This window comes from Myotis davidii, unplaced genomic scaffold (assembly GCF_000327345.1).
Source record: "Myotis davidii unplaced genomic scaffold, ASM32734v1 scaffold478, whole genome shotgun sequence".
NCBI lineage: Eukaryota > Metazoa > Chordata > Mammalia > Chiroptera > Vespertilionidae > Myotis > Myotis davidii.
Window position 1 is genome coordinate 1107249 of NW_006289570.1, and position 11959 is coordinate 1119207.

The window sequence follows — 11959 nt, forward strand, 5'->3', positions numbered from 1 at the left end:
GAGCCAATCCATCTGGGTGTGGCCTCCAACAAGTCACTTACCCTCTCTGGGACTGAGATCCGTCAGGAGGTCAGAACAAGGTCCTTTCCAACTCTGAAATTCTGTTATCTTTAGACTATCTAAGGTTTGCACAGACTTACACACCACTACACAACTCAAACAAAGACTGACAACATTCAGCACAAACACTGCATGTGAATGGCTTCTCGTGTCATTTTGAAGAGCCAGAATCCAGGGGTGTGTGTCCGGCCGGCATTGTCCACATTAGTTATCTGGGCAGGAAGGCCTGTTCATACAAAAGACTGGAAACATTCAGCACAAACACTGCATGTGATGGCTTCTCATGTCATTTTGAAGAACCAGAATCCAGGGGTGTGTGTCCGGCCAGCATTGTCCACGTTAGTTATCTGGGCAGGAAGGCCTGTTCATACAGCCTTTTGGGACAAAGGACAGCTGAAAAGCATTTTATCGCCTCCATAATATTGGAGGGGTAGATCTCATCTGTGCCTCCTAATGACTTCCTGTGTGAAACGGAAGATGCGGTAGAAGCAGACAAAACCAGCCAGGCCTCAGCAGCCTTCTAATTATCCCCGTGACCTCATTAAGGCTTTTATTACGGTCGTGTATTAAGCAGTGACATGCTCAGCCCCGGAGAGGGTAAGCGACTTGCTGAGTGACTGTGCTGAAATCAGTGCCTTCCATCTGTTGTCTCTCTTGAAAGTCCTTCCCCAAACCCTGTGCGAGACATTATCATCCTCCTGTTACGGATGGGGCAGCTGAGGCTTACAGAGGCAACCTCGTGGCAAGAGGGAGAGTGAACCCATCCTGTCTGCTTTTGACCACCAGGCCCTGGTGCACCCTCTGCCGGTCACTTCCCAAACCTGCATGTTATTTCCTCTCTTGCTAGTAAATACTACGAAAAGGAAGCACTCCTGATGGACCCTGTGGATGGCCCCATCCTTGCGTCTTTGTTGGGTGAGTCCCCGCTCACAGGGCCCCTCCTAAGGGCCTCGCTCACCTCCCTCCAGCCTCCCCCATCAAACTCACTTGTTCCCCGTCTGTTGCTCCCAGAGTCTTGTTTCTTGCCTTAGCAGGACTCTGGGGCACCCTAGCTGACCAGAGGAGAGGGATAGTGCAATGGGTGGCCCACCTGGAGGTAGACGGGAGGGCAGACTTTCAGGGGCCAAGGATTACCAGCCCCTCTGCTCTGCAGTGGGGCCCTGTGCCTTGGAATACACCAAGATGAAGACGGCGGATCACTTCTGGACCGATCCCTCTGCCGACGAGCTCGTCCAGAGGCACCGCATCCACAGCTCACACCTGCGACAGGACTCGCCCACCAAGCGCCCCGCCCTCTGCGTGAGTGGGGTGGGCAGTGAGACCCTGTGGGGGAATCAGGCTGAGTTCCTGACTGGGCGTGGGGGCAGGGGATGGAGTGGGGCCTTGAAGGTCACTCCAACCTCATCCTCTACCTCTGCGCACACTGCCAGATCCAGAAGAGGCTTTCGAGTGGCAGCATGGATGACCGCCCATCCCTCTCGGCCCGTGACTATGTGGAGTCCCTGCACCAGAACTCCAGGGCCACCCTGCTCTATGGCAAGAACAACGTTCTCGTTCAGCCGGTGAGAGCTCCTCGTGGGCCCAGATCTTCCGCTGGGGGTCTGGCTCCATGTTACAGAGAAGTTCCCTTTGGCTCTAGGCTGCCCATTCATTCATCCACCCACCTACTCACCCATCTATTCATTCATCTGCCAGTATTTTCTCTATCCATTCATTCATCCATATGCTGCTATTTCCTTCATTCATGCATCCACATGCCAGTATTTCCTTCTATCAAATCCATCCATGCATCCACCCATATGTCAATATCGTCAGCCAGCCTATCACTTCTCTTGCAGTGTCTATAGCCACCATCCTTCTGTTCCTGCACTTCCCACCATTGCTTCGTCCATCTTCCTGTATTTATGTCCACTCACCCATCCATCCATCCATTTGTCCATTTATTTTCTAGTCCATCTGTCCATCTACCTGTTCATCTAGCCATCTCTTCATTCATTCTCTCGTTACCACTCATTCAGCACACCTTTATACGGAACCTGCTAAGTGTTAGATGCTTAGGATAGCAAGATAAATATCTTCATAGTTAATATTGATTAAGCACTTCCTATGTGTTGGGCACTGTGCTAAGTGCTTTTAATTCTATCAACTCGTTTAAACTTCACAACAACCATTTGAGGCAGGTGCTGTTATCCTAGCTGATTACACTGCGGCCCATGAGGGCAGAGTGAGGCACAGAGTTATGTGAATTCAGGATGGCTGGTGCCAGAAGTTGCCACTCACCAGTCATCCTCTGTGCCCTGCACTGGGCCAGGCCCCAGGAATAGCGATGAGCGGGCATATGGTGCCCCTACCTTCATGGGAATTCTCCTTTGCTGTCCCCTCCCCGGGAACTCTAGGGTCAGTGTAGTGTTTGGGCTCAGCTGAGAGGAAGCAGAGGGACAGCTGTTGGCCACCCAGCTCTGTGGTCACCATTACAATCACTGGGTGACCCTGAGCAAGTCACTCCTCAGTATCCACATCATAGTGGGTACAGCACCCTCTTTCCTGAGACCTAAGAAGCATCCATTTAAGATGCACCATTTTTTGTAAAACTATCAGGAAATTGAAAGTGCTATTAAATTATATACAGTGTTTTCTCTCTACTTGAAACTCTTATGTGTTTTGAAAGCTCTTTGAGATTTATTTGGATATAGTTTTTATAAATGCCAGGCCTCCTTCCAAGAACTTTTCTCCACATGTGCAGTAACCACCATGCACAAAACTTAATTGAAATAACAATATGAACAGCTGTGACTGAGTGTACATGAGTCAGGCAATGATAACGGCATCCCAGTGGTGGGATGCTGCTGATTATAAGATGCACCCTCGTATTCAGGCACATGGAAATGTGAAAGACAGATGCGCATCTTAGAATGGATGAAAGACTGCGACTGTGCCCCCTTGGTGGAGCCGCAGGCTTGGGTGGTTCAATTGAGACATGTGACCCTGAGCCATACTGGATACATACCAGATGCTCAGTAAATGTTAGTTGTTGGTCTACAAATGTTGTTGAGGTGAATTTGGTGGAGGAGCTGCCGCCTCTAGAGACTTAGAGACACCCCTCTCCAGTCCCTTCCCCACTTGGGATACATATAGCAGGTGAGAAGCCCTGCAGGCAGATTGGGAAGCCAGAGGCCCAGGCTGCTGGGCAGGGAGGATGCTGCGGGTATGTGGGGAGGGGCTTCTGGGTAATGTCTCGGGGAGCAGACAGAGGTTAGCTGCAATTTTTTTCTCCCTTAAGACTGGCTAAAATGATGGTGGGTAAGTGTCTTCTGCTTTGAAAAATGTGGTGTTGAGAGGGACAGAGCTCCTTCTTGCTTCTAAAGAATTCCCAGGTCCACCCTTGCAGCAGGGCCCTGGACCTCAGAAGGGAGGTGAGGGTATGAAAGTGCGAGGGGCAGGCAGCTCCCACAGCTGGGTCTACTAGTATAGCACCCATCCTGGTGGTTGGCTGCAATAGCCTTGCTTAGTATGGCCTCCTAGAAGGAGGTTCAGGGCCTTCCAAATAGCCATGACCTTGGATGACCCAACCTCTTGGTTCCGGTTATGTGTCCTTGAGTCCAATGGACCATGTTAACTGTTCACCCTGGCACTTCAACCAGGTCTGAGTCCTTCTCTCTCTACAGAGGGATGACATGGAGGCTGTCCCAGGGTACCTGTCCCTGCACCAAACTGCTGACCTCATGACCCTGAAGTGGACACCCAACCAGCTGATGAACGGGTCTGTGGGAGATCTGGACTATGAGAAGAGGTAGGGTGCCAGGTCCCTCCCCTCCCCTTGGCACAAGGAAGTTTGTGCCCCGTCCCTTGTGCCCTGCCCCTACCTGCTGCTCCATCTGGTTGCTACAGTCGCTTGGCCCAGCCTCCCTATGGCAGTGGCCTCATGGGGAACTCAAGAACTTGGGAGGATCCGGTAACCAACTGGAAGAATCTTAGGGTGTGGGAACGAGGCAGAGCCCTGGCCAAAACACCAACCAGTAATAACATTTTTTAAAAATATATTTCTTTATTGATTCAGAGAGGAAGGGTGAAGGAGAGAGAGAGAAACATCAGTGATGAGAGAGAATCATTGATTGGCTGCCTCCTGCACACCCCCTACTGGGGATCGAGCCCGCAACCCAGGCATGTACCCTTGGCCGGAACCGAACCTGGGACCCCTCAGTCCGCAGGCTGACGCTCTATCCACTGAGCCAAGCCGGCTCAGAAATATCTTAACAAAGATTTCATACGTTTGGCCAAATCAATGGGGAGTTCCCAGGCTACAGTCTACCATTGGAGGAGTCCCCTGTCCCACAGGAATAGGCCCACACTGGCCCCACTTGTGCTCAGTCCTGGTGGAGAGGGAGTGTGGCCTTGGCATAGCACAGTGGTGCATCCAGAGCGGTGGCCTCTCATGCCATTGGTCAGCTGCTCCCCACAGCAAGGTCTTGGGTCTCGTGAAGGAGAGCTGAGCAGTGCATTCCTGTGGCCCCACCTCCCATTGTGTTCTGAGAGGAAAGCTGAAAAAGACAAACCTGTAAATCACAGGGCCCATTAACCCAGCACTTTTTAGAATGTATCAGTGCCACGTTGAGCCCTTCAAATGGGCAATTCCATTTAATCCTCATAGCAGTACTGTGCAGTGGGCATAGGCATCCTCATTTGCAGAGGAGGAAACTGTGGCTCATCGAAGCCTCTAAGTCACACTGCTGGGACCTGTGAAGTCAAGGCTGTTGAATGGCTGTTCTGACTCCTGCCCGTGGACATAGGATGGCCTGAAGTTAGGATCAGCGTTAGTCAAGACTCGGATACCAGTGACAGAAAACCGAACTCAAGCCGACTTTTAAGCATTTGCACACATGAGTTGGAAAACCCCGGGGCAGTGGCTTCAGGCATGGCTAGATCCAGGGACTCAAGTGAGGAAGACCTGAACACTTTCCATCTCTTGGCTCTGCTTCCTGACTGCTGACTCCATTTTTTCTTGCCATAACCTCACATCTCCAGACTTCTAGCATCCTTGCCACTACTTTCCTAGCATGAAGGAGCATCTGTTCCCCAGTAATTCTAATATAAATTTGATAATTGAATCTCATTGGTTCTGCTTATGTCACGGGGTCATCTCTGAACCAATCAATCACTGGGGCCAAAACAGTAGAATAAGTTGATTGGCCAGGCCTCAGTCAGGTGGCTATTCTGGAGTTCTGGGGTGGAGGGTGGGTGAGGTCAGCCTCAGCCACATGGAGTGGAGGCAAGGGAGGAGGGGACCAGGGAAGAGGAGATAGTCTGGGAAGACTGTGATACAGATGTTAGGGTCAGGTGGGTCCTGGTGAGAAGAGTGGAGGAACCCATGGGTGTGGTCTTCTGGCCTCCGGGGCCCTCCCCCACGGTGATGTGGACAGCCATCCTGCAGCTCTGACCTTCCCTCACCTTCCAGTGTCTATTGGGACTATGCCATGACCATCCGCCTGGAGGAGATCGTCTACCTGCACTGCCACCAACAAGGTAGGGACTGCCCGCCCACCCGCCCCCTTATTGCCTGTGCAACCTCAGGCAACTGACTTCACCTCTCTGAGCCTCAGTTTCCCCTCAGTGGGGATCATACCAGGACCTACTCATGGGGTTATTGTGAGGATCAAGTGGCATATGTTAAGGTCTCAGCATCAAACCCATGGTGTTCGTTGCTAATACTGAGCAATTATGATGTGCCAAGCATGGCTAGAGTATTTACATGCCTGTTACTTAATCATCACAACAACCTAGTGACAGGGGCTCCATCACGGCCAGTTCACAGGAGAGGAAGCAGCATGGCACAAAGACATGCAGCTTATAAGCCCCAGAGCCTGAACTTGAACCCAGGTCTTTGTCACTCCAAAGTCAGTGCTCAGCCGACCTGGGATTAATAACTAGCATTCCCCTTTAAAGCCCAAGGAAGGCATATTCATAATAAGCAGAGAGCCATACTGCTTTGGAAAGCAAGGGACCTGTGGCCAACCGAGGTGTAAAACATATAAGCTTATTTAATGAGATAGAACTGGATTCCAATCCACACCCTGCCATTTACTAGCTGTGTGACCCTTGGCAAGTTATATAACCTCTCCGAGCCTCGGTTTTATCATTTGTAAACTAGGCAATAAAGATATTTTGAGTACTACAATAAGATGGTACCTTTAACGTGATGTGCTTATATACAGTAAGTGCTCAATCCGTGCTACTGCCAGTTACTACTGCGCTGAGAAAGCCTCCATACAAAAATAGATGAAGTAGGTTTGTAAAGGGTGCTTGAGAGGCATGGGTGTTGGGAGGCAGCCTTTCCCTTTGCTGGGGGCTGTAGGACATGTTCTTCTTGACCGTGTCCTACAGCTCCTGTGAACAATGATCATAGGTGGGATGAGAGGGACTTGGGGGAGGTGAAACTGCCCCTGACCTTCTGTCCAGACCTGTCCCAGAGCCTCAAAGCAGGTCCATTTATTGGCCTGGGGGTATGTGTTGGCCGGGAGGGCCCGTCACCATGCCTCTTAGTGACTTCCTGCTGGGTCTTCTGTGGTCGGTCACATGGCAGTGGACAGCGGCGGGACGGTGGTGCTGGTCAGCCAGGACGGGATCCAGAGGCCACCCTTCCACTTCCCCAAGGGAGGGCACCTCCTGCAGTTCCTCTCATGCCTGGAGAACGGGCTGCTCCCTCACGGGCAGCTGGACCCACCGCTCTGGTCTCAGCGGGGGAAGGTGAGTGATCGTGGCTAGGGGTGGGGTCAGCCAGGGTGAACGGTCATTCTTGCCCAGGAGCCCTTAGGTGGCTTTTCGGGCTCATGCGCACCCCATCACGACCCTCATGACGTGCAGTTGGGGGACAGGTGTGTCCCAGGGACTGTGCACTGGGACATGTTCTTTCAGGGCAAAGTATTTCCCAAACTGCGCAAGCGAAGCCCTCAGGGTTCTGCCGAGTCCACAGCTTCAGACAAGGAGGATGACGAGGCCACGGATTACGTGTTCAGGATCATCTACCCCAGCCTGCAGTCCGAGTTCGGTAAGTTGCCCTGTTCCTGGGCCCAGGGAGCCAGCCATTAGCTGATCCTAAAAATGAACTAGGCGTTTGGAAAGAGAGGGCAAGAGGTCTGGATTCTGGGCTAACGGGTGAACCTGGAATCAGGAAGTTCATACCTTGGTGGCCTTGATTTGCCCCCATATGAGAACAAATAACCACTCTCCTTAGCGAATAAAGATGCCACTGACTGGGAGGCAGCATGGGAAGTGGCAGTGACCTGGACTCTGGAAATCATGTTGAACTCGGGCAAGTCACTTTAACCTCCTATGCCTCAGTTTCATCATCTGGAAAATGGGGTGTCTACAGCACATATTTCATAGGGCTTTTGGAGGATTAAATTAGATAAGTCACTTGACACAGAGAGAACACTCAGATGTTAGCTGCTATTGTGTTATTATACTTCAACATATTGTAAGGATTTAATGAGATAATGAGATGATCAATGTAAAGCCCTTAGAATAAGGTCTTGCACGTAGTAGGCACTCAACAAATGAGTCAACGCAGCAAAGGGAGGCACAGTGCTTGGCACTAGCACAGGAGATGAGCTGCCTGCTGATTGCCGTGAGACAGATGCTTAGTGAATGGAGATATTAAGATGATCATTACCATGGACTGTTAGGATTAAGTGAATTACTATTTGAAAAGTTCTTGAAAGGAGGCCTGACATTTATTCAGCACTGTATGGACGGACGTCTGTTAAACAAATCAGTATTAAGTTATACATCCTTTCTGTTATTTAACCCTCTGTGGCCCCATTGATCCAATCAGATGGCTAATGGCTTGAAGCCTCCCTTTGCTTAAGTGACCTCGGCTGCGCAGTGAGAGCAGATGTCCTTCCAGCAAGGTTGAACTAGCCATGCCCGGCCACTTAGTGCTCCATCTCTCATCCATCACTGAGTTGGATTGGCAGTAAGATCCTACAGGGCTTGGTTCAGTGTGTTTCCATCCATATTTTCCTTCCTGAAGAGCCACAGAGAGTCCTGAAGTGTTCCTTAGCATGTGCACTCCTGCCCAGGCTGTCTATATGCACAGCCCCACCAGAGAGCTGGTTCATTAGCCAACACCAGATGCCCTGTGGCCACCTTCCCAGAAAACTCTCTCCACAGGGGCTCATCCTCCAACAGGCTCTTGCCGGAGCCAGGCTGGATTCCCTCATTTGGGGAATATCATTGTTAGCTTCGTGTGGCTGCATGTGCCACCAGGACAGACGCCAGGATTCAAGACACTAGAATGCACAATCCGTTGTGATAGGGGCTGTCCTGTACACTGAAAGATGTTGAGCAGCAACCCTGGTCTCCACCTACTAGATGCCAAGTGGCCAATCCATCCCCTGCCCACCAAGGGTGGCAACCAGAAATGTCTCCAGTCATTGCCAGGAAACTGGAGGAAAATTGTGTCAGGCTGAGAGCTGCTGGTTCAGAGAAAAGCTCACATCAGTGCATTCAACTCGGCCACTGTGTGTGGGGCGGTCGGGGTTGGGGTGCCGGGTGAAGGTTCAAGTCCCGAAGACTTGGTTCTTCTGGCTGGTTCCGTGTTCTGCCCGCCTCAGACTTTCCATTTCACTGGTGTTTTTTGTCTTGTGTCTCAAGTTGTTCCCGACCCCTTGGGCAGCACATCCTCGGTCTCCATGGGCCCTGCCTGGATGGTGGTTCCTGTGGGCCGGACCATGCTGGTGGTGGCCAGGGGCAGTCGGTGGGCCCAAACCAGATGGGACGCCACCCTTCCCATACCAGGCTTGAAGCAGCAGCCCCCCAGTAATGTCTGGGTCCCCCCAACCGTTGGGACTGGGTGCCAGCCCCCTCTGCCATGTTGTCATTTGAGTCTTGGTCCTAGTGGAGATGGAGGTGAAAGACAAATAAGTACCCTTATGCTGTCCAGTTGGTACCCTGCGTGATGCAGCTTGGAGTGCTGTGGGTTTAGTAGTGAAGGGATCCATTGGTGATGTCTACAGAGTGAGAGAGACTGGGGGCAGAGGCGTGCCTGCCACACCTCGGCACAACTGATCAATGCTCCCCTGAGATTGGCTAAGAACTGGGGCTGTTTTTCTAGAACATGTTACAGGGGCTTGCTGGTCATTTTTGGCCAGCTCATTGGTGAGTCTCCTTGGGAAGGTTTAGTGTAACAAGCCAGTTTTGGTGGCCCCCAAAGCCTCATTCAGGAGACAGCTTTGTCCTACGTCATTGGGTGACCCTGTCACCCACTGAGCTCTGATGACAAGTGGGGCTGAGTCCACAACTACCCTCCCCTTGGAGCCTAAGAGAAGATGCCATATTACCACTCATCCTTGAGGACGCCTGGCACCAGGGTAAATATGCATCCCTCTTAATTTCCTGGAGCAGGGCTTGGCAAACATGGCCTGCAGGCCAAACCCAGCTTCATTCTGTACAGCCCATGAGCTGAGAATGGTCTTTACATTTTTTGAATAACTGAAAAAAATCAAAACCAGAATAATATTTTGTGACAGGTGATAATGATATGAAATTCACATTTCAGTGCCCATAAAGTTTTATTAGAACATACCCATGCTTGTTTGTTTACATTTTATGTATGGCTACTTCTGCACTACAACAGCAGAGTTGAGTGGTACAATAGCAACCAAGTGGCTCACAAATCCAACACTATATTCTACCTGGATCTTTACAGAAAATATTTTTTGAGCCCTGTCCTAGAGAAAATAATTTTTGCACCTGTCTCGACCTGCCAGGGGGCCAAGAAGTTAACTGTAGAAATTGTGATGTATATGTCACCAGTATGCTTGTTCTGCAGCGGCTCAGATCCTGCGGTGTTCTTGGAGCTGGGAAAGAAAACAGTGAGGGAAACTTAAGGGCCATATCCTGGGAGCAGTTGATCAGGAATCACCAATGTCCAGGGGTTAGGAGATCAGTCGTGCTTTCTTGGTTTTCAAATGTGGCTGCTATATCAGAATTGTTTTTGAAATATAGACTCAAGGGATGTATGACCAGGAGGTTGTTTTTTTTTAATTTTTTAAAATATATTTTATTTATTTTTTACAGAGATGAAGGGAGAGAGACAGAGAGCCAGAAACATCGATGAGAGAGAAACATCAATCAGCTGCCTCCTGCACACCCCCTACTGGGGATGCGCCCGCAACCAAGGTACATGCCCTTGACGGGAATCGAACCTGGGACCCTTCAGTCTGCAGGCCGACACTCTATCCACTGGGCCAAACTGGTCAGGGCATGACCAGGAGGTTTTAATTGGCTACGCCAGGGGTGGGATACAGGCTTATGGCTTTTTAATAAGCCCCCGCCCCCATGTGATTCTGGAGGTGGCCAGCCTCCTTGAGACCCATTGAAGCAGCTGGATCAGGACCACGGACAGTGCAGGTACCCTCTTCTGTCAGTGGGAGGCTCCACTGGGTTCTCACCCATGTGTGCCCTGCCTCATCAGGTGAGTCAGGCTCCCTCTGTCTCACCACCAGAGACTCTCTCACCAGAAAGTCTTTCTCTGAGGACTGGAGACCGTCTGCCTTCCCCAGAAGCCCCCAGCAGGTCCCGTCCTCCCATGTCAGCCTCCTGTGGGGACAGCTGAATGACAACATGGTGTGAGGCATGGCCTCGTACTCTGGGATTGGGCCTGTTTTCTTGGCTCTGGTCTCTCTCTGGGTTCTCTTCCACTCTCTACTGTCATCAGCTCCGCCCATTGGCTGGGGGCCCCAAATTTTGGTGGTGGCTTTCACTGGATCAGGCGGGCTCAGGAACTTGGGTCAGACAACGATTGTGGTCGCTCTTTCCTACTGTGACATTAAGGGGCTTTCCCTATCCCTGTGCTGGCCTCGGAGTGAGCTGCTTGTTTGGGGGTGAGGCTTCTGTAACCCACATATGCTCAGTCAGGGCTCTTCTTCTGCCTTTCTACTCCCCACAGTGCCCCAGGACCTGATGGATGTCTCCATGAGCAACCTGCCATCCCTATGGCAACCCAGTACCCACAAATCTTCTTGCTCATCCTGTTCACAGAGTAGCTCAGGTGATGGTGGCTCAACCAATGGCTGCAAACATGAGAGGTATGAGGGGCTGGAGCTGTGGATGGAGGGGATTGGAAGGATTTACCAAAGATTTGGAGATACCTGTTACTTGCCTTGCACTGACTTCAGAGGCTCCGGAATCATCCAAATCCAGGTTAAATCCTAGCCTTGTGAAGTCCTAGCTGTTGGAGCTTCCTTACATGGAAAAGGAACTTATGTCGCAGTAACAAACAGCCCTAAAATCTCAGTGGCTGTTACAACAAAGGTTTATTTGTCTTGCATGCTATGTGTCTATTATGGATCAGTTGGAGACTGCTTTCTGCATATCAAAGGCCCCGCTGATGGAGCCACCACCATCTTGAATATTGCCAATCACAGTGACTGAGGGAAATGGCATGGAGGGACTCGAAGCTGCATTTAAATGCCCCAGGTCAAATGAGGCACCTGTCATTTCCACTCACACCTCATTGGCCTTGTCTACAAGGAGCCAGGAAGTGAAGTCCCCCCATGCACTTCCAGGCAGAAACCAGAAATATTACTTAATGACAACCACTCATGCCTAAATGGGACACTAATGCTTACTTTATATAGCTATTGTAAGGACATATCAAATAATGGTTTGAAGTAGCCAACATGTGGTACATGGTAATGCTCAATAAACTACACGCTATTTTATTGTATAAAGTTAAATCCCAAGATCAACTCTTTCTTTGCACATAGAGCTTTGGTCTCTTTGGAAGAATGACGCGGCCCATTCGTGAGAATGGTCTTGTTTCCTGCTGCCCTGGCCTGGCCTACAGGAGTGGAATGCTCTTTTCCCTTCTGGGCCTCTGTCCCAACGGGTGGTCAGTCAC

General features: G+C 50.7%; 1 protein-coding gene across 1 annotated transcript in view; it reads left to right on the forward strand.

The window, feature by feature from the left end:
- The window catches only part of SGSM1 (small G protein signaling modulator 1), a 107355-nt gene that overhangs the window by 73585 nt on the left and 21811 nt on the right, over positions 1-11959 (forward strand). The window contains exons 7-15 of the mRNA XM_015562823.1: positions 908-975; positions 1214-1359; positions 1491-1622; positions 3726-3850; positions 5513-5580; positions 6638-6801; positions 6970-7102; positions 8710-8874; positions 11006-11144. Coding sequence (XP_015418309.1) covers positions 908-975; positions 1214-1359; positions 1491-1622; positions 3726-3850; positions 5513-5580; positions 6638-6801; positions 6970-7102; positions 8710-8874; positions 11006-11144 — 1140 coding nt within the window. The remainder of the gene's footprint in view (positions 1-907; positions 976-1213; positions 1360-1490; positions 1623-3725; positions 3851-5512; positions 5581-6637; positions 6802-6969; positions 7103-8709; positions 8875-11005; positions 11145-11959) is intronic.